This window comes from Schistocerca piceifrons, chromosome 4 (genome assembly GCF_021461385.2).
Source record: "Schistocerca piceifrons isolate TAMUIC-IGC-003096 chromosome 4, iqSchPice1.1, whole genome shotgun sequence".
NCBI classification, from domain to species: Eukaryota; Metazoa; Arthropoda; class Insecta; order Orthoptera; family Acrididae; genus Schistocerca; species Schistocerca piceifrons.
Genome location: NC_060141.1, coordinates 568,680,616 through 568,701,571, shown reverse-complemented (window position 1 = coordinate 568,701,571; position 20,956 = coordinate 568,680,616). Strand labels below are relative to the sequence as shown.

The 20,956-nt window shown below is 44.7% G+C and overlaps 1 protein-coding gene across 3 annotated transcripts in view; it reads right to left on the bottom strand.

Moving 5' to 3' along the window:
- Positions 1 to 20,956, bottom strand: part of LOC124795395 (facilitated trehalose transporter Tret1-like) — a 129,576-nt gene that overhangs the window by 45,363 nt on the left and 63,257 nt on the right. For all 3 annotated transcript variants that reach the window (XM_047259409.1, XM_047259410.1, XM_047259408.1), the window contains 2 exons: positions 8,210 to 8,263; positions 854 to 1,092 (listed from right to left, as the gene is read on the bottom strand). In XM_047259409.1, the coding sequence (XP_047115365.1) occupies positions 854 to 1,092; positions 8,210 to 8,258 (288 nt within the window). In that variant the 5' untranslated portion in view covers positions 8,259 to 8,263. The remainder of the gene's footprint in view (positions 1 to 853; positions 1,093 to 8,209; positions 8,264 to 20,956) is intronic.

Genomic DNA, 20,956 nt, shown 5'->3' with positions numbered 1-20,956 from the left:
TTATAATACCTCGCGCGTTCAGGTATCACTGCGCGAGTGTGATCCGCGAGGAGAAAAGGTTCTACGTTAGCAGCGATCTCGTTGGCTGCGTTACATATTAATACGCGGATCGGCGGAAGCAGAATTTGGTCCGTCTCTAAGACAGCGCCATCTCGTAGTGCGGAGATGGACGAGCGCTGCGCCTGCACTATTGTGCTTAGCGGGGCGCGCTCTAATGGGAAAGTTGTGTGCGCGCTGACTACGCGGAACTATGTACACAACACTATCATCTCTTTGGAAAACTGAAAGAGCCTCTTCGTGGAACAAGGTTTGAAGATGATGACTCCCTTGTACACGCTGCCAAACAGTGGCTCCAACAGGTTGGTCCAGAATTTTACCGTGCTGGTATAGAGGCGCTGGTTCCAAGATGGCGTAAGGCAGTTGAAAGGGATGGAAATTATGTGAAGAAATGAAAATATTGTTCCTAAAGGATGTATCTACACACTGTAAAACTTTCAAACATGTAGAATAAAAGATGGATTTAAAAAAAATTGTGTGCATTTCTTTTGGAGTAACCGTCATAAATGAATGAAAATACCCAAATAACCATTTCCAGTAGAAATAGGGAGCCAACTCTTATGGCAAAATGTCCGTCTAAACAAAACACCGAGTCCAGCTTTTCAGTTTTTTGGATTGGCAACATTGCATGAGTGAGATGATGGGCGCCTGGAAGTGTCCGTGACCTATGGGGCAGCGTTCCAACAACCTATCATTCTAGCCTCGAAGAAGTGTATGAGTATAGTGCTACACAATCCCAAAACCAGATGCGCTGTACACTGAACGAAGTAGTAAAGGATGAGGCGTCAGTACTGACCATGAGCCAGGAGGCAAAGACGGGCACAGCGGAGGCGACGAGCAGCGTCTTGCGGCCGACGACGTCGACGACGAAGGGCACGAGCAGGACGGGGAGCGGCATCACCATGCTGGTGGCGGAGACCACCCAGGAGGCCTCGTCCGCCGTCAACGGCAGGTGTGAGCCAGGCTCGCGCAGCCGCGGCAGCATCGGCGACGTCCAGCCGGCCAGCATGCCGCAAGACAGGTACGACAGCGTCGCTGCGGGGACAGGTGAAGATGCAGTGGTATACGTGTAGTCCGCCTGTACAACCCATCTCCCCTCTACGTAAACTGTTTTACAGCTAACTGCCATGCTATACCAGGATGCTAGACGGCTACTGCTCAGTACGGAGGCAGTCAACCATCTTCTACATCTACATATACGCTGACGTGACAAAAGTCATGAGACACCTCCTAACATCGTGTCGGACCTCCTTTTGCCCGGCATAGTGCAGCATATCAACGTGGCATGGATTTAAAGATTCGTTGGAAGTCCCCTGCAGAAACATCGAGCCATGCTGCCTCTACAGGGTGGTCAGAAAATGTGTGAAATGCTAGTAGCGATATTACAGGGCAAGTTGTACTGAGACATAAAAGTTAAGAAAGAAATTCGATACGTTGCGCCGCTTCCGAGTTACTTAGCATTGAAGTTAGCCAATCAGATCGTCGCGCGCGTAAATTCAAGTTTCAGCTAACGAGACAAAGCACTCGTTGGGCATAACCGCCCCTGGCAGGCCGCTTGAATGCGAGCGCGCGACGCCCCGATTAGCTAAATTCTATGCTAAAGAACTCGGAAACGGAGCAACGTATTGAATTTATTTCTTAATATATATGTCTCAGTACAACCTGCCCTGTAACATCCCTACAAGCATTTCACACATTTTCTGACCACCCTGTATAGCCGTCCATAATTGCGAATGTATTGCTGGTGCAGGATCCTGTGCACGATCTGACCTCTAGATTACGCCCCTTCAATATTTCGATGGGATTCGTGTCGGACGATGTGCGTGGCCAAATCATTCGTTTGAACTGTCCAGAATATTCTTAAAACAAATCGCAATTGTGACCTGGTGACAAGGCGCCTTGTCTCCCGTAAAAATTCCATCGTTGTTTGGGAACATGAAGCCCAAAAATGGGCCAAATGGCTCTGAGCATTACGGGACAACTTCTGAGGGCATCAGTCCCCTAGAACTTAGAACTACTTAAACATAACTAACTTAAGGACATCATACGCATCCATGCCCGAGGAAGGGTTCGAACCTGCGACCGCGGTTCCAAACTGTAGTATTAATATGGTCAGACGTAAAGTTTTATAAGCAAAGAAGGTGTTATAGGTGGCATGAATGTAGAATAAGCGTTTTTAATGTCATTTACTCTCTTTACTTTCGTCGGTTTTGTTGCTATCCAGCAGGAAGTTCTCAGTAGTTTTGATTCATTTTTCTATTTAAAATATTTAATTATCAGCGCCGACGTAATACTTTCGATAAACAATACTCCAGACTGAAGCGCCTAGAACCGCTCGGCCAACCCGGCCGGCAACATGAGGTCCATGAACGGCTGAAAATGGTCTCCAGGTAGCCGAATATTACTGTTTTAAGTCAATGATCGGTTCAGTTGGAGCAAAGGACCCAGTCGATTCGATGTAAAAGCAGCCCACACCGTTATGGAGCCACCAAGAGCTTGCACAATGACTTGTTGACAGCTTGGGTCCATGGCTTCGTGGGGTCTGCGCCACACTCCAACCCTACCATCAGCTCCTACCAACTGAAATCGGAACTCATCTGACCAGGCCACAGTTTTCCAGCCGTCAAGGGTCCAACAGATATGGTCACGAGCCCAGGAGAGGTGCTGCAGGCGATGTGCTGTAAACAAAGGCACCCCTGTCGGTCTCTGTTGCCACAGCCCATTAACGCCAAATTTCGCCGTACTGTCCTAATGGATATTTCTATCGTAACTCCAACATTGCCGCTGCTTTCGACCGTTAAGTGAAGTAAGTCGTCCATTACGTTGTCCGTGGTGAGATGTAGTGCCTGAAATGTGGCATTTCGGCACACTCTTGACACTGTGGATCTTGGAATACTGAATTTCCTAACTATTTCCGAAATGGAATGCCCCATGGGTATAGCTCCAACTACCATTCTGCATTTCAAGTCTGCTAATTCCCGTCATGGGTCCATAATCAAGTCGAAAACCTTTTCACAGGCATCACCTGAGTACAAATGACAGCTCCAGCAATTCACTATCCCTTTATGCCTTGTGTACGCGATACTATCGTCATGTGTATATGTGCATACCGCTATCCATCACCCCGGCGTAAACATCCCGTAGGCCACTGTACGGTGCACGGCGGGAAGTACATCTTACCACTACTATTCATTTCCATTCCTGTTTCATTTGGAAATGTAACAAGGCACAAGCGACTGTATGAACCCTAATTTCTCTTATCTTGCCTTTGTAACCCTTACGCGAAATGTTTGTTGAGGGCAGTAGAAACATTTTACAGTCATCTGCAAGTGTCGTTTCCCCAAATTTTCTCAATAGTGTTTGGCAAAAAAGACCGTTGTCTCCCCTCCGGCGATTCTCTTTTGAGTTCACGAAGTGTCTCCTCATTGACTGTGTTGATCGAACCCAGCAGTAACAAATCTAACAGCACGCCTGTGACGTACATCAGTGTCTTCGTCCAAATCGAACTGGTGGGGAACCTAAACAGTATAATAGTGTTCAGGAATGGATCACGCTAGTGTTCCATCCGCATCCTCCTTTATAAATGAACAACATTTTCCTAAAATTCTCGCAAGCACCCGAAGTCTAGCATTTGCCTTTCCTACTACCCTCCTTATGTGTTCATTCCACTTCATGCTGCTTTGCATCATTACGACTATCTACACTGACATGACTTTATCAATCAATACACCATCAATACTGTATTCTAACATTGCATGGTTGTTTTCCTGCTCATCTGCATTAACTTACATGTTTCTACATTTCCAGAAAAAAAAGAACTCAGGCACAGTACACTCGGAAAAAGGAATTCGGTAATGGCTCTGAGCACTATGGGACTTAACTTCTGAGGTCATCAGTCCCCTAGAACTTAGAACTACTTAAACCTAACTAACCTAAGCACATGCCCGAGAAAGGATTCGAACCTGCGACCGTAGCGATTTCCAGCAAGCTGTCAGCCATCATACCAACCAGAAAATCTGTAGAAGTCATCCTGTATCCTCCTTTACTCTCAGAATGGCGACAATTTCCCGTAAACAACAGTTCCACCAGCAAACAGTTGCAGATTGCTGCTCACCTTATCCATCAGATCTTTTGTGTATATACTGAATAAGAGCGATGCCAGAATTTTAATAATCACTACAAGTCTAGCAAAAAGAGGAGAGTGGATATTTGAAGCTCCTCATCTTCTACGTCCTACCTCCACAGCTGAGTTGTCAGCGCGGCAGAAAGTCTTGCGAAGAGTTGGGTTCGATTCCCGGCCAGGTTGGAATATTTTTCCGTTCGGGAACTGGGTGTAGAGTTGTCATCATCATTTCATCCTAATCGACACGAAAGTCACCGAAGTGACCTCAACTAAAAAGACCTGCACCAGGGGATCGGTTTACCCGACAGGAAGCTATAGCCACACACACGTTTTATTTTATCTGTATATCTACCTCTAATGCTGAAAGCCACTTTTTGTACCAGTGCCATTTTCCCACTTTCCTGTTATATCCGCGAATAGTGTGGGAGCCACTCTAGGTAGCCTCCATATCACCTCTTACTTTTTTTTCTCCTCGTGTTTATTTCGATAGATGTATGTGGGAGAAAGTAGTGTCTTGTCAGCCTCTTCCTTGAATATATCCTCCAGTAGATGTTAACAGTAAGCGTCTCTGCGAGGCACAACGTATCTCGTATAACGGCTGCCAGTGGAGGTTGCTCAGCGTCTACATAACCAAATCGCGAAGAAACGCATCGCTCTTCATTGGATCTTCTCTATTTCCTCTATTAAGCTTACCAGGCATGGGTGCCAGACTGAAAACCAATGCAGAAGAATCGATCGAACGTGAATTACAGTTCCTTACGATTCACCCAATTAATCTCAGCCTGGCCCCTATTTTACGTTCTATGCAGTCATTTCACTTCAGTCGCCTGTACGGTTATTTTACAGTTTGATTTATCCCCAATATGATAATCTGTCTCTTCTGCAATTTGTAAGCAGTACTTTACATTTATTTACGTGCATAGTTAACTGCGACTGCTCTGCAGGTCTTTCAAAAGCTTACTGCAATCTCCATGCATTAGACTCTTCTTTTCAGCAACTAGACTGAAGAGCCAAAGAAACTGGTACACCTGCGTAATGTCGTACAGGGTCTCCACGAGCACGCAGAAGTGCCCCAACATGAAGTGGCATGGACTCGACTAATGTCTGAAGTAGTGCTGGAGGAAATTCACATCACGTATCCTGCAGGATTGTCCACAAATCCTTAAGAGTACGAGGGGTTGGAGATCTCTTCTGAATAGGTCGTTGCAAGGCATCCGAGATATGTTCAATAATGTTCGCGTCTGGTGAGTCTGGTGGTCAGCGCAAGTGTTTAAACTCCAAAGAGTGTTCCTAGAGCCACTCTGTAACAATTCTGGATGTGTGGGGTGTCGCATTGTCCTGCTGGAATTGCCCAAGCCCGTCGGAATGCACAATGGAGATGAATGGATGCAGGTGATCAGACAGGATACTTACGTCGTATCTAGACGTATCAGGGGTCCCAACTCACTCCAACTGCACACGCCCCACGCCATATCAGAAACTCTACCAGCTTCAACAGTCCCCTCCTGACATGCAGGGTTCATGGATTCATGAGGTTATCTCCATACCCATACACGTCCATCTGCTCGATACAATCTGAAACGAGACTCGTCCGACCAGGCAACACGCTTCCAGTCCTCAACAGTCCAATGTCGGCGTTGACGGGACCAGATGAGGCGTAAAGCATTGTCTCCTGCAGTCATCGACGGTACACGAGTGGCCTTCGGCTCCGAAAGCCCATATCGATGATGTTTCGTTGAATGATTCACACGCTGACAGTTGTTGATGGCATAGCACTGAAATTTGCAGCAATTAGCGGAAAAGTTGCACTTCTGTCACGTTGAACGATTCTCTTCAGTCGTCGTTGGTCCCGTTCTTGCAGGATCTTTTTCCGGCCGCAACGACGTCGGAAATTTGATGTTTTACCGGATTCCTGATATTCACGGTATACTCGTGAAATGGTCGTAAGGGGAAAATCCCCACTTCATCACTACCTCGGTGATGATGTGTCCCATCGCTCGTGCGCCCGTCTATAACGCAATGTTCAAACTCACTTAAATCTTGATAACCTGCCATAGTAGAAGCAGTAGCCGATCTAACAACTGCACCAGTCACTTGGTATCTTATATAGGCGTATCCGACCGCAGCCCCGTATTCTACCTGCTTACATATCTGATAACACGTGCCTATACCAGTTTCCTTGGCGCTTCCGTGTACATCTACCGCGAACCGTCTCACGGAGCTTCTGACGTCATCCACTAGCTCATTTAAATATGTTACAAGCAGCAACGTAACCCACTCACATCAGGGACTTGCACGTTTTTCTTTTTTACGGAATGAATCAATGTTCGCGAATTAATAATGGTCAAGCTGTCAGTGACAGAAAACGCGTGTCAGTAGACAAACTGAAAACCATGATTTGACCGACTAAAACTTTACAGAAACACTAGCAAGATTTTAAGTTCGAGAAAGAATCTGCATTTAATGTTTCTCTGATATTACGCATACACAGCCCCGTATTTAGATAACGTTACGCCCATGGGCCCAATAACTTTATATATATATATATATATATATATATATATATATATATATATATATATATATATATATATATATATATATATATAGCATTTTATTAAAGACTGGTAAAGGCGGACCATTCTCGTCGTATCTAGAACTCAAAAGGAAGCTTTTGAGAAGGGCACATTGTGTTCCAAAAGAATCCTCTATGTCCCCTGAGTAAATATGCTTCAGCTGTTTTTCAGTATTATACATTTCATCAGAGTCCATTTCCATCAAACGGATTAAGAAAGAGAACTTTTCAGGAAACTCTTTGTAGACACCAAGACAATTTTGAGCTCTGCGGACAGCCTATTCAAAATAATTAAATAACTGGTCTTCAGTACGTCACCTTCAGATTTGCAAACCACTGTTTCATTTTCTGACCCAGAGTCATCAAAGAATTTCTTTCGTTTCTTCAAGCGTTTTTCTTGAGTTTCATTGACTCGCAGAAGATGTTGCATGGTCTCCAATTTTCTCTCTGTCAGCTTTTTGTACGCTTCAAAAGACTTAGTCATCTCATCAATGAAAGTCAGAAGTGAAGTATAAAGTTCCACTACTGCAGATATGTCGTCTTCTTCCGACTGTAGTGCTGTACTCACTGCACTGAAACGTTCCAGAATACTCCCCCGTATTGCAGCCAAAAATGCAATATTTTTAGAGTTAAGCTCTTTACAATATCCCTGTAGTTTCTGATTCAATAACAGTCTTTTCTGTGACAGTCTTCCCCATAATATTGATAATTTCTTCATAAGTGCTAAATGGTAAATATGAGGTGTTTCCTTTACCCTGTTTCCCATTTTTAGTTATATGAGTTGCTAAGAATCGATCAAATTCAGCTATCAGCTCTAAACACATTGCCATTCCTTAAGGAACCAAACTGTTCTTCATTTCCACGAAATGGCAGTCCCCTTGAGCAAAGTTTTTTCACTACAACCACTGCCTTCTCAAATACTTTCAGCTGTAGATAGTATTTCCCCTTTGTCTGAAACTTATGGCGATGTGCACTGGAATTTTCATGTTCAGTCACCCTTTGATTAGCGTGTTCCCAATTACTAAAGCCACTTGTAGCGTACTGGGATGAACCCCAAATAGTTTAAATGGTGCACAGTAAAGTGATCCCTGACTGGGTGAGTAAATCAAGTAATCGCGTTGCACAATGTCTCCATTCAACAATTTCCTTTCAAACAAATCCTTAAACATAAATCTTCGTTTATCAGAATATGCACGCTCTGACTTCACAGAATCACAGCTTCTATTCTGATTAAATCCGTATTGTACTACGTGATCTCGTGTTTTGTCACTGATTTCCCAAAAGAAAGGATCTTTATCAACAGTAAAATCTGATGAAACTTCCCCTTGCCCCAACTGGATTCTAACATTTTCATTACAAAGAAGAAAACTTCTCTTGTCGAATCGATTACATGTTGTTACCTCAACAACTCCATTATTTTATAGCATTCAGGAAAGTAATTTTCAGATGCTTACCAGTAAACGCTGCGATGTACTGCAGTGTTCCAGTGAAGGGCAGCCTCATCTTTCCTAAAAGGAAAAAAATAGTGTTACATTTTTTTCTCGGAATGAGAAGGAGTAATAACCTAAAAAACACCACGGTAGATCTGCTGCACGTCACGGGTAAAATGATGTGTGAATCTTGGATCCTTCCTGGTCATGCTGACAAAGTTTTACGAATTTATTTGTTAAAGTACAGACAGTGGAAATTAAAATGTCCTGTTGTGCCTCTCCTGCTCCGAGTCGGCCTTTTTGACATCCTACCCTCTTAAAGTCTTCCACTTGTCCTTTAGTCTCTTGCCTTTTTTTTTATTTTAACTTAGTTAGACCCATGCATTGGAATTCTCGTCTAGCCATTCCTGCTGTGCCATTTCGCACTTCCTGTGAGTTTCATTTTGTGGTGTCATCGAAAGAGGCCACTCGTACGCTTCCCGTCAAAAAGCCCGCCAGCTCGAACGTCAGAATCTGCTGACCCCGAGGGGTGGCGCCAGCGTTTCAGTACACGCAAACCAGACGCAGCACGTCCCCAGTCAGGGCAGATTACACAACACTAGCGCCCCCTCCGGCGCTGGCATAAAGGAGGTCGACGATAGCGCACGGGGCTGGTTCGTCAGCGCAGATCGTCGCCTCGTTTCGACAGCTCAGCTCCGCGGGAGAGCGGCTGTTAGGTGAGCGAGAACCACAGCAGCTAGAAAGTCAGTTTACAGTTGAGTTGACAAAAGACGTTATTCAGGGATTGGAAACACTTGTTACCTTCTGCATGACAGCTTATGAAAAGAAAAGTAAACGCGTTTGATTACTGCCTACTGAATCTTGTATTGTGCCCAGCTACCCACGTCTGTCTCCCGCTTCCTACATTTTTTAGACGTCTGTACTCGCTTTTGCCTGATTCATTTGCTTTATTACTCGTCAGAGTAGTCCGAGCGTCATTGACCCCATAACTTGCCTGGATGACGTTGCAGTAAGATTGACTGGACCCTAGGCGCGAGCACCAGTTCCTCGGCCGTCGTAAAGTCGTCTACGCAGTGGTAGCAGCAATAGGTTTATTTAGCAGAATTCACGCAGCATAAGACGTCATGTTGATGACGTGCGGTGCCTCCAGGCGGCAGAGCCCACCAGCGCAGCGGTGCGCTCGTGGAGCACGGACGTCAGAGGTCAGACTCGCTTGCGTCAGAGGCCTTGCGGCTTGAGCTGCATCAGACCGGCTCACCAGCAGCAAAGGCGAGGAAGCGACGAACGCCAACAGCCGGCAGCAGGAAATCAGGAACTAGGCGCCCCCAAGAGCGGACTGCGAACCGAGGACCCCTTGACGGAGTCCAGCAGTTGGCTGAGTTAGCCTGCAGCAGCGTCAAGGCGCCAGTTCAGGACCCGCCAGCATCAAGACTAGGGGCTGCCCATAGACCAGCGGCTAGATGTAGATGAGGCTAGGTGGCCGACAATGAGTTGGCGGCTGGCTTGGGCATTCTCTGTGCGGGCACCAGGCGACAACAGTTAAATGTGGCTGCGGCGTCAATTATTTATACTATCTCCACCAGGGGTTTCTATGAAAAGGCGCCGCTTTCTGTCATGTGCGGGCCCAGGCAGTCGGCTTCTCGAGGTAATCAAGCTATCCAATGTGCCAGGCTGGTGGCTTGCATCGCACTACTTCAGCCATACCATACTGTGGCCCTGTCTGCAGAATTTGGAGACAGCAGGCTGGCTCGTCTGGTTACAGGGTGCGAATGAAATGTGATGGTCCAACAGCTACGTTTTTATAATTTTCCTTTCGTCAATTACATTCAGTATCTCATGTGTTATCCAAGAGTTCGCAATGGGCTTTGTCTTTTTGCTTATTTGATCTTCTGTCTCCTTAACTATTTCATTTCCCAAGGCCGCCCATTCGTCTTCTGTTGTGTTCTTGCACCTTTTTCAATCAGTCGTTGTGTAATGTTCCCTTCTAGTCTCAACAACCTGTGGTTTTTTCAACTTGTCTAAGTCCCACGTTCTTAGGTTCATACACATCTACAGTTAAGTCGGTTTTAATCTGCAGTCGAAAGCCAATTAATTATAGTCAGATTTTACTCCTCCTTATTACTGTTTAAAATGTGGTTTCGAAATCTTTATCTTACCATTATACAGAGTGTAACGAGTACAAGCGCAAATATTTTTATTGTGGTACCTTAATATTTATACACGTCAGTGTGTTGGTTGTTTTTTCTCTGTGTTCCAGCAAGCACGTCACATCATTTACTACCTGATGTTTTCTGCATGATCGTAACTGCACCACTAAACAGACTATCCCTGTCAGTATAGACAAACCATTTTGGGTTCAGGAGTCCACGCTTCAACACTTGACATGTTGCACAGGGGAAAATAAGCATTAACGGCTTGCTCTTGCCACATGTACTCTTGAAGGTACTAGCCAAACTAAAAACATACGACTCACAATAGCTATAATCATTAGTGTGCAAATGACTTAAATACTGACGCAATGTTGTTCAGTACACCGTCATAGAAATATCGGCAATTATGCCCCTTACACCTTTTGTAATCAATGCGGAACCTTACAGTGTCTCCAGATCCCTTCTCTGGGTACAAACTGTGTTTGTGGTGATTAATTTACGCTGCGCGCAAAATTCTACCATCTGACATCCTGTTTTTCATTTCCATACGCTGCGTGCAGGATTCAACCAGCTGACTTCCTGTTTCATTTATTTCCCTTCCTCTACCTCCCTGTCCCCCAGTTCATTTTCTCGTACTATTTTTCCTTCTCTTACTTTTGCTATTACCGAATTCCAGTACCCCACCTGAATTAAATTTTCGTCTCCATTAACTATCTGAATAATTTTTTTATGTCAATATACATTCTTTCAGTCTCCTCATCTGCAGAACTATATGGCATATAAACTTGTAATGCTGATGTAGATGTTCGCTTTGCATGTAACTTTGTTATGATAACGTGTCACCATGCTGTTCATAGCAACTTACCGGCATTCCTATTTTCTTAATCACAATTAAGCCTACTCCTACCTGATTTAGTGTTTATAACTCTGTACTCACTTGACCAGAAGTCTTCTTCTCCTCATCGCGTTTCGCAGATTCCCACTTTATCGAACTTCAGCCTATCCATTTCCGCTTTTAAATCCTCTAATCTACCTAGACAATAAAATATGAAACATTCCAAGCACTCTGACCCATAAAATGCCGCTTTTGTATTTCCCTATCATGACATCTTCCTGAGTAGTTCCCGTCTGCAGATCCTAATTGGGGACCATTTTACCTCCAGAATATTTTACTTAAGACTATCCCATCCTTAAACCAAACACAGAGCTGCATACCCTCGGAAAAGGACTGTAGTTTCTCTTTGCTTTCAGCCGTTCGCAGTAGCAGCACAGCAACATCATGTTGGCTATGTTACAAGGCTGAATCATCCAGACTGTTGCCCAACAACTACTGAAAAAGCTACTGCTCCTCTTCAGGACCTACGGGTTAGTACGGCTTCTCCACAGATACTCAGGTAATTTTCCTTCGTTGGGAGATGGAACGGAGTACTCCCAGCCTCGTGATGCCAACTGAGGAGTTGCTTGACAGAGTAGTAGCGGCTCGAGGTCGAGAAAATAGACAACGGGAGAGCGGCGAGCTCACCACACACCCCTCCATACCACATCGAATGACGTCGTTGGAAGAGACTGACACAACGGGCGGTCGCTACCTGTGCTGCCACCAGAGCCGATGGACGGAATTTAGAGAGAGTACTACTTGTCTCAACCAGTATCGTTACTGAAAGGAATAAAAGTATAATGTATTCGTTTTCTATGAAAATCTATGTTTATAGCTTATCTTTGGTCTTAATACACACAAAATATTGGTCTAGTACTGAGAAAAAATTGTTATTACATTTCACAGTTTCGGCATGTATGTGAGCGTATGTATTTCAGAGACACATGAAAACGATATTCTGAGTAAAGTAATATCGCTCTGAAGCGAAAGGAATTTTTTTATTTATTTATTTATTTATTTATTTTTTTTTTTTTATGTTTCAGCGAAAGAGAACTATCTGTTAGGAATCTATACTTTCGCTCTCTGAATGATGGAAGTACTCTTCTTAGTAACAGTGTCTCGTCTAGCACGATCAAAGAAATTTTATAAGGTATAATCCATTCTAATGATAAACATTGCAGATAATGATGAAACCTGAGTTAACAAGATGACTCAGTATTATTTCCGCCTTTTTGTGGTGCTAATATTTGTTAGACCAAGTCACACTTAGATATAAATTAAGAGAGAAAATTAGGTCGATTTGACGGACATCGACATCACAACAAGCGTTGCAATTGTGGTTCACCTAGTTGCGCACACTAATAAAGATACAGTGGATTTCAAATATATTTTAGTGACTCTGTCATTCTTCCTGTGATCTGAAAAGAGAAAGAAAGCTTGGGCTGCAACATCCTGTCAACAGCGAGGCCATTGGTTCGAATAGGACAACTTTTTGCAATGAGCAGTAGTTCCATGTATTCATTTTTGTAATGCTGGTACAGGTTTGGTACTCCAGCTCACTATGGATTATATTATGTAGATGAGACATTTCGGGTGTCTGGTTGATTTGTAACTATCTGCTGTTATTTACTTATCTGTATGTCAGACATCGCTATTGGTTTGGATACTTTCGCAAGTGTCTGAAAAAAACAAAATATTCCACTTAAATAACGTAGAAAATGGGGAGGATTTTGCATCTATGTTATTTTCTGCAGATACTTCCTCACAGCTTTGCTTTAGCAAAGTCCTCGAAAGATCCTGAAATTTGTGGTCTGAAGCAGATTGTTTACAGGCCTGTAGATTGATGAATTTTTCAAAACTAGCTCTTATTATTTGGCAGCAATGGATAGAGAGTTCAAGATCTATTACAGGTATATCACAGTGTTTCCTACACGTATATGTGTAACCGCACGATTAATTTGCTGGTGGTGAAAGATCTGTTGGCCAACTATAACGTGTCAGAATATCTTAAGGATGTTTTGAGAGAGCTACCGATTTCGTCAATGACAGTAGCTGTTTTTTTTTTTTTTTTTTTTGTATGTGCTACTGGCACTTCCTTATTAGTACCTGATATTTCCAATTATACATTCATCATAAACCTAAATACTGTTATAAAAACTAAATTCCGCCCGAACCGGCCGTGAACGCCCAATGGTTACCGACCGGCCGCCGTGTCATCCTCAGCCCACAGGGGTCACTGGATGCGCATGTGGAGGGGCATATGGTCAGCACACCCCTCTCCCGACCGTATGTCAGTTTACGACACCGGAGCCGCTACTTCTCAATAAAGTAGCTTCTCAGTTTGCCTCACAAGGGCTGAGTGCACCCCGCTTTGCCAACAACGCTCGGCAGACCGAATGGTCACCCATGATTGGTTTTAAACTGCGGTCCTTTTCTGTAACATTCTACTTCCTGCGAGAAAGTCTTCCAATAACAGATTGCACTTTCACACCAGGATATACCACATACTAAATTTGTTTCTGTCTTCTTCTACAGGGTGTTACAAAAAGGTACGGCCAAACTTTCAGGAAACATTCCTCACACACAAATAAAGAAAAGATGGTATGTGGACATGTGTCCGGAAACGCTTAATTTCCATGTTAGAGCTCAATTTAGTTTCGTCAGTATGTACTGCACTTCCTTGATTCACCGCCACATGTGTGGGCTGACGAGAATCCGCACGCAATTGTACAATCACGCCATCAACACAGATTTTATGTGTACGTTTGGGCAGGCATTGATGGTGATGTCTTGATTGGGCTCCATGTTCTTCCACCTACGCTCAATGGAGCACGTTATCATGATTTCATACGGGATACTCTACCTGTGCCGCTAGAACATGTGCCTTTACAAGTACGACACAACATGTGGTTCATGCACGATGGAGCTCCTGCACATTTCAGTCGAAGTGTTCGTACGCAACAGATTCGGTGACCGATGGATTGGTAGAGACGGACCAATTCCATGGCCTCCACGCTCTCCTGACCTCAACCCTCTTTGACTTTCATTTATGGGGGCATTTGAAAGCTCTTGTCTACGCAACCCCGGTACCAAATGTAGAGACTCTTCGTGTTCGTATTGTGGACGGCTGTGATACAATACGCCATTCTCCAGAGCTGCACAGCGCATCAGGGATTCCATGCGACGGAGGCTGGATGCATGTATCCTCGCTAACGGAGGACATTTTGAACATTTCCTGTAACAAAGTGTTTGAAGTCACGCTGGTACGTTCTGTTGCTGTGTGTTTCCAGTCAATGATTACTGTGATTTGAAGAGAAGTAATAAAATGAGCTCTAACATGGAAAGTAAGCGTTTCCGGACACATGTCCACATAACATATTTTCTTTCTTTGTGTGAGAGGAATGTTTCCTGACAGTTTGGCCGTACCTTTTTGTAACACCCTGTATAGATTACTGAACTGCTTATTTACTGAAGTTCGACCAGCTGCAATTTTTGTTTTGTTCACTGCATGTTTTGGTGAAAGTCTGTTAGATCTGTTCATTGATTCAAACATGCATGTGAAATGAATAAAGGTAAGCATCAAAGGCGAGTCAAATAAGGTTCAAATGGCTCTAAACACTATGGGACTTATCTTCTGAGGTCATCAGTCCCCTAGAACTTAGAACTACGTAAACCTAACTAACCTAAGGACATCACACACATCCATGCCCGAGGCAGGATTCGAACCTGCGACCGTAGCGGTCGTGCGGTTTCAGACTGTAGCGCCTAGAACCGCTCGGCCACTCTGAGTCAAATAAGGCAATCGGATTCTTTTGTAGACAACCTTCCTCAGGAGCTGTAGAGGTAAAGCACTTCACTGGACATTATCGAGTTTTGTACAGTAATGAACACAAGCCATCACTGATGCTGCAGGCGACACCGCTGATCAGCGTAAGCTGCTACATGATTACTAACGCTGGACTCAGGTGCACAGCACAGAGGCAAACAGCGAATTAGCCACTTGGATGTAACTGTTTGCCTCAGCACGTTGTTTCTTATCGACTGTGACCACAGTGTGCGTCGCTCATGCCCGCATGCACCAATCGATTGGAATGTACGTAGTTTCGACACTCGACTCTCGTATAGTATGGTTGTGGGCGCCAGTTCACATCAACCTGCCAGGTATTAAAGTTTCATTTTGTTTCCTTAAATCACTTGAAGCAAATTTAAGAGTTTCTCAGAACTATACGTACTTGCCTGCAGTGAGTTATACGCGGCCCATACTTGTAAAAAAAAATACACACAGAACCCTATCAGTTTCACTGTCTTATATAACTTTAAGAGTGGTTCATTAATAAAGATGATAGGCACTGCAAGTTTGAGCTTTTCGGTCTCTAATGGCTGCTACCATCACAAACACGTTGTTGTTGCTGTGGTCTTCTTTCCTGAGACTGGTTTGATGCAGTTCTCCATGCTACTCTATCCTGTACAAGCTTCTTCATCTCCCAGTACTTATTGCAACCCATATCCTTCTGAATCTGCTTAGTGTATTCATCTCTTGGTCTCCCTCTACGATTTTTACCCTTCACGCTGCCCTCCAATGCTAAATTTGTGATCCCTTGATGCCTCAGAACATGTCCTATTAACCGGTCCCTTCTTTTTGTCAAGTTGTGCCACATACTCCTCATCTCCCTGATTCTATTCAATACTTCATCATTAGTTACGTGGTCTACCCATCTACTCTTCAGCATTCTTCTGTAGCACCACATTTCGAAAGCTTCTATTCTCTTCTTGTCCAAACTACACTCCTGGAAATTGAAATAAGAACACCGTGAATTCATTGGCCCAGGAAGGGGAAACTTTATTGACACATTCCTGGGGTCAGATACATCACATGATCACACTGACAGAACCACAGGCACATAGACACAGGCAACAGAGCATGCACAATGTCGGCACTAGTACAGTGTATATCCACCTTTCGCAGCAATGCAGGCTGCTATTCTCCCATGGAGACGAACGTAGAGATGCTGGATGTAGTCCTGTGGAACGGCTTGCCATGCCATTTCCACCTGGCGCCTAAGTTGGACCAGCGTTCGTGCTGGACGTGCAGACCGCGTGAGACGACGCTTCATCCAGTCCCAAACATGCTCAATGGGGGACAGATCCGGAGATCTTGCTGGCCAGGGTAGTTGACTTACACCTTCTAGAGCACGTTGGGTGGCACGGGATACATGCGGACGTGCATTGTCCTGTTGGAACAGCAAGTTCCCTTGCCGGTCTAGGAATGGTAGAACGATGGGTTCGATGACGGTTTGGATGTACCGTGCACTATTCAGTGTCCCCTCGACGATCACCAGTGGTGTACGGCCAGTGTAGGAGATCGCTCCCCACACCATGATGCCGGGTGTTGGCCCTGTGTGCCTCGGTCGTATGCAGTCCTGATTGTGGCGCTCACCTGCACGGCGCCAAACACGCATACGACCATCATTGGCACCAAGGCAGAAGCGACTCTCATCGCTGAAGACGACACGTCTCCATTCGTCCCTCCATTCACGCCTGTCGCGACACCACTGGAGGCGGGCTGCACGATGTTGGGGCGTGAGCGGAAGACGGCCTAACGGTGTGCGGGACCGTAGCCCAGCTTCATGGAGACGGTTGCGAATGGTCCTCGCCGATACCCCAGGAGCAACAGTGTCCCTAATTTGCTGGGAAGTGGCGGTGCGGTCCCCTACGGCACTGCGTAGGATCCTACGATCTTGGCGTGCATCCGTGCGTCGCTGCGGTCCGGTCCCAGGTCGACGGGCACGTGCACCTTCCGCCGACCACTGGCGACAACATCGATGTACTGTGGAGACCTCACGCCCCACGTGTTGAGCATTTCGGCGGTACGTCCACCCGGCCTCCCGCATGCCCACTATACGCCCTCGCTCAAAGTTCGTCAACTGCACATACGGTTCACGTCCACGCTGTAGCGGTATGCTACCAGTGTTAAAGACTGCGATGGAGCTCCGTATGCCACGGCAACCTGGCTGACACTGACGGCGGCGGTGCACAAATGCTGCGCAGCTAGCGCCATTCGACGGCCAACACCGCGGTTCCTGGTGTGTCCGCTGTGCCGTGCGTGTGATCATTGCTTGTACAGCCCTCTCGCAGTGTCCGGAGCAAGTATGGTGGGTCTGACACACCGGTGTCAATGTGTTCTTTTTTCCATTTCCAGGAGTGTATTTATCGTCCACGTTTCACATCCATACATGGCTACACTCCATACAAATACTTTCAGAAACGACTTCCTAACACTTAAATCAATACTCGATGTTAACAAATTTCTCTTCTTCAGAAACGCTTTCCTTGCCATTGCCAGTCTACATTTTATATCCTCTCTACTTCGACCATCATCAGTTATTTTGCTCCCCAAATAGCAAAACTCCTTTACTACTTTAAGTGCCTCATTTCCTAATCTAATTCCCTCAGCATCACCCGACTACATTCCATTATCCTTGTTTTGCTTTTGTTGATGTTCATCCTATACCCTCCTTTCACGACACTGTCCATTCCGTTCAATTGCTCTTCCAAGTCCTTTGCTGTCTCTCACAGAAGTACAATGTCATCGGCGAACCTCAAAGTTTTTATTTCTTCTCCATGGATTTTAATACCTACTCCGAACTTTTCTTTTGTTTCCTTCACTGCTTGCTCAATATACAGATTGAATAACGTCGGGGAGAGGCTACAACCCTGTCTCACTCCCTTCCCAACCACTGCTTCCCTTTCATGTCCATCGACTGTTACAACTACCATCTGGTTTCTGTACAAATTGTAAATAGCCTTTCGCTCCCTGTATTTTACCCCTGCCACCTTCAGAATTTGAAAGAGAGTATTCCAGTCAACATTGTCAAAAGCTTTCTCTAAGTCTACAAATGCTAGAAACGTAGGTTTGCCTTTCCTTAATCTTTCTTCTAAGATAAGTCGTAGGGTCAGTATTGCCTCACGTGTTCCAAATTTTCTATGGAGTCCAAACTGATCTTCCCCGAGGTCGGCTTCTACCAGTTTTTCCATTCGTCTGTAAAGAATTCGCGTTAGTATTCTGCAGCTGTGACTTATTAAACTGATATGGCTCTGAGCACTATGGGACTTAACATCTATGGTCATCAGTCCCCTAGAACTAAGAACTACTTAAACCTAACTAACCTAAGGACATCACACAACACCCAGCCATCACGAGGCAGAGAAAATCCCTGACCCCGCCGGCAATCGAACCCGGGAACCCGGGCGTGGGAAGCGAGAACGCTACCGCACGACCACGAGATGCGGGCATTAAACTGATAGTTCGGTAATTTTCACATCTGTCAACACCTGCTTTCTTTGGGATTGGAATTATTATATTCTTCTTGAAGTCCGAGGGAATTTCGCCTGTCTCATACATCTTGCTCACCAGACGGTAGAGTTTTGTCAGGACTGGCTCTCCCAAGGCTGTCAGTAGCTATAATGGAATGTTGTCTACTCCTGGGGCCTTGTTTCGACTTAGGTCTTTCAGTGCCCTGTCAAACTCTTCACGCAGTATCATACCTCCCATTTCATCTTCATCTTATACGCTCGAAAAACCTTTCGTACACTCTTATCTGAAGAACGTAATAAACAGGCAAGAACACTGGACACAATCACCAATCATAAGCCCTGCACGATACGTTGCGAAGGTGCTCAACCTATTGTAGCCAAGCAATTTTATAATCCAGAGTTTGCAGAAAGAAAACCTCTACCTGTAGTTCTCATCGAAGTGTTAATTTCGCATCCTCTTGGATATGACCGACGTTGACACGCTGCTCAGTGATTGCCTTGTAGCGAAAGCCGTTTCGCGCCACAAGGCAGTCTTTCTTCATCGTGACAGTCTTTATCTCCTTGCCCCGAAGAGTATGGTGTACCCTGATGGGCATGATCATTTGCGCAATCGCAAAGATTTTGTCGCTAGTATTTGCACTTCATCTGAACCCATTTTGTTAATCTGACACGTCTTTGCGCCACATTTTACAACTACGTAAAAGAGAAACTGCAGGCTGCTGCTCCTGGCCCAGTTTCTTCCAGTGCTATCGACACGTTACGGACAGCACTAGCACAGTAGAAAATTCATTTTGGCTGTGTGGGACTGTAATTCATGCAGATTACTGAAAATCAGGATAATTCGCGAAGTTAAAAAATAAGTGACGTTTATTAAATATTATAAAAACACACAATACATTTACTTTCAAGTAAATGCAAAAACTGTAAATTATATTCATTTATTGTGAGCTGATATTAGGGAAAACAACAGTCAACCAGTAAGTTTCTTTTGAGCCAGGCTCGTCTTACGTTTACGTGCAGCACGATCACGCAAGCGTTTCACAAGCCTTATTTCGGCCACAGTAGTTTCCATCCGACGTTTAAAATGAATAATTATTGTCTCGCCCACGTGCGCGTCAGTGACTTTAGGTTGAGCGCCAACTTCGTTAGCTCATCTATCATCACTACTGTCATTGCCTGCAGGGCAGCAAACGCCGCTAAATTTCTCTTCAGAAATCACACCGTCATACGCGTTGAAACTCACCAATGCTGGCCACCTTAGAGTCATTGCGTCACTTCCTACAGTGTATTCGCAGTTGTTTCTTTATTTTATTAACAATGAGAAGTAAAGTTTAGTAATTTTGCTCAAATCATCTATTAGATACACATTTTAGCTATTTCGCTTTGTGAAGTAACATGATATTTGTATATTGTAAATACTGTCGTTGTGAAGTTCTTCTTTTTTTGTGGTCCTGGAAGTTAAATTTCGCTAGAACTAGCTTAACTGAAATCCAAGTACTCCCGTTTTATCTAGAATGAGGAAGAGTGAAAATATATATTATGTGAATGCAAAATTAGTTTGTCTTGAAAGAGAGATTTGTCTACGGTGTGGAATCGTTTTCTTGTAGTAAAGCGTAGTCAACGCTGGAAAAGTACCTGATCGATTGAACTGTGGATCTATCAACGGCGCGGCACTCTATCAACCACTGCAATTGCATACATTGTCGGTAAGAGTTCTGTTACATTTCCTTTTTTTAACGTCCGCGTGGCTGAGCGCGAATTGTTGTACTAACGTTATTAGAGGCAAAAACCGCCTTCTCGTAATGTCATGAATACGTATGGCTGAACGTCTTCGCATTTTTGCAAACGGTCCAACGAATTCCGAGTGGTCGACATTGTCACCAGTTTTTTTTTATTAAGTGTGGAAACTGCGTCTGTGGAATCACAAATCACTGCCCATAGTGCATCGAACTTTTCATCTTGGAACACTGATACCTTCTTCTTCTCTGATGTGATCTTATCAGTAGCATCAAACGATGGCAATACTGTATTGTCCAAAGCTAATTTTTTAACTGGCATCATGTCAGCATCTGTGTATGACAGTTGACTGAATTTAAATTTAATGGTTGCCACAGCCGATTGTTGCTGCTGTGATTTCCGGGCCCTCCAATTTCGTACAATTTCTGTACAAAAAAATAACGATCCGCATGAGCGACGAACCTGGATTAATGCGGCCTGGATAAAGGAGGTTCCACTGCAGCACATCTTTTAGTGCGGTAGATGTAAATGTATGCCATTATTGTTTGGGATATCCCAATGAGTGGTTTCAGCCCTCTGTCAGAAAGTACGTTCTTTCGCCTTGCACACTGACCCCTTTCCTGGCGGATAGGTGAGAGCTGTTTCGTGTGCACTGAGGTGACAAAGGTCATGCGATACCTCCCCATACTGTGT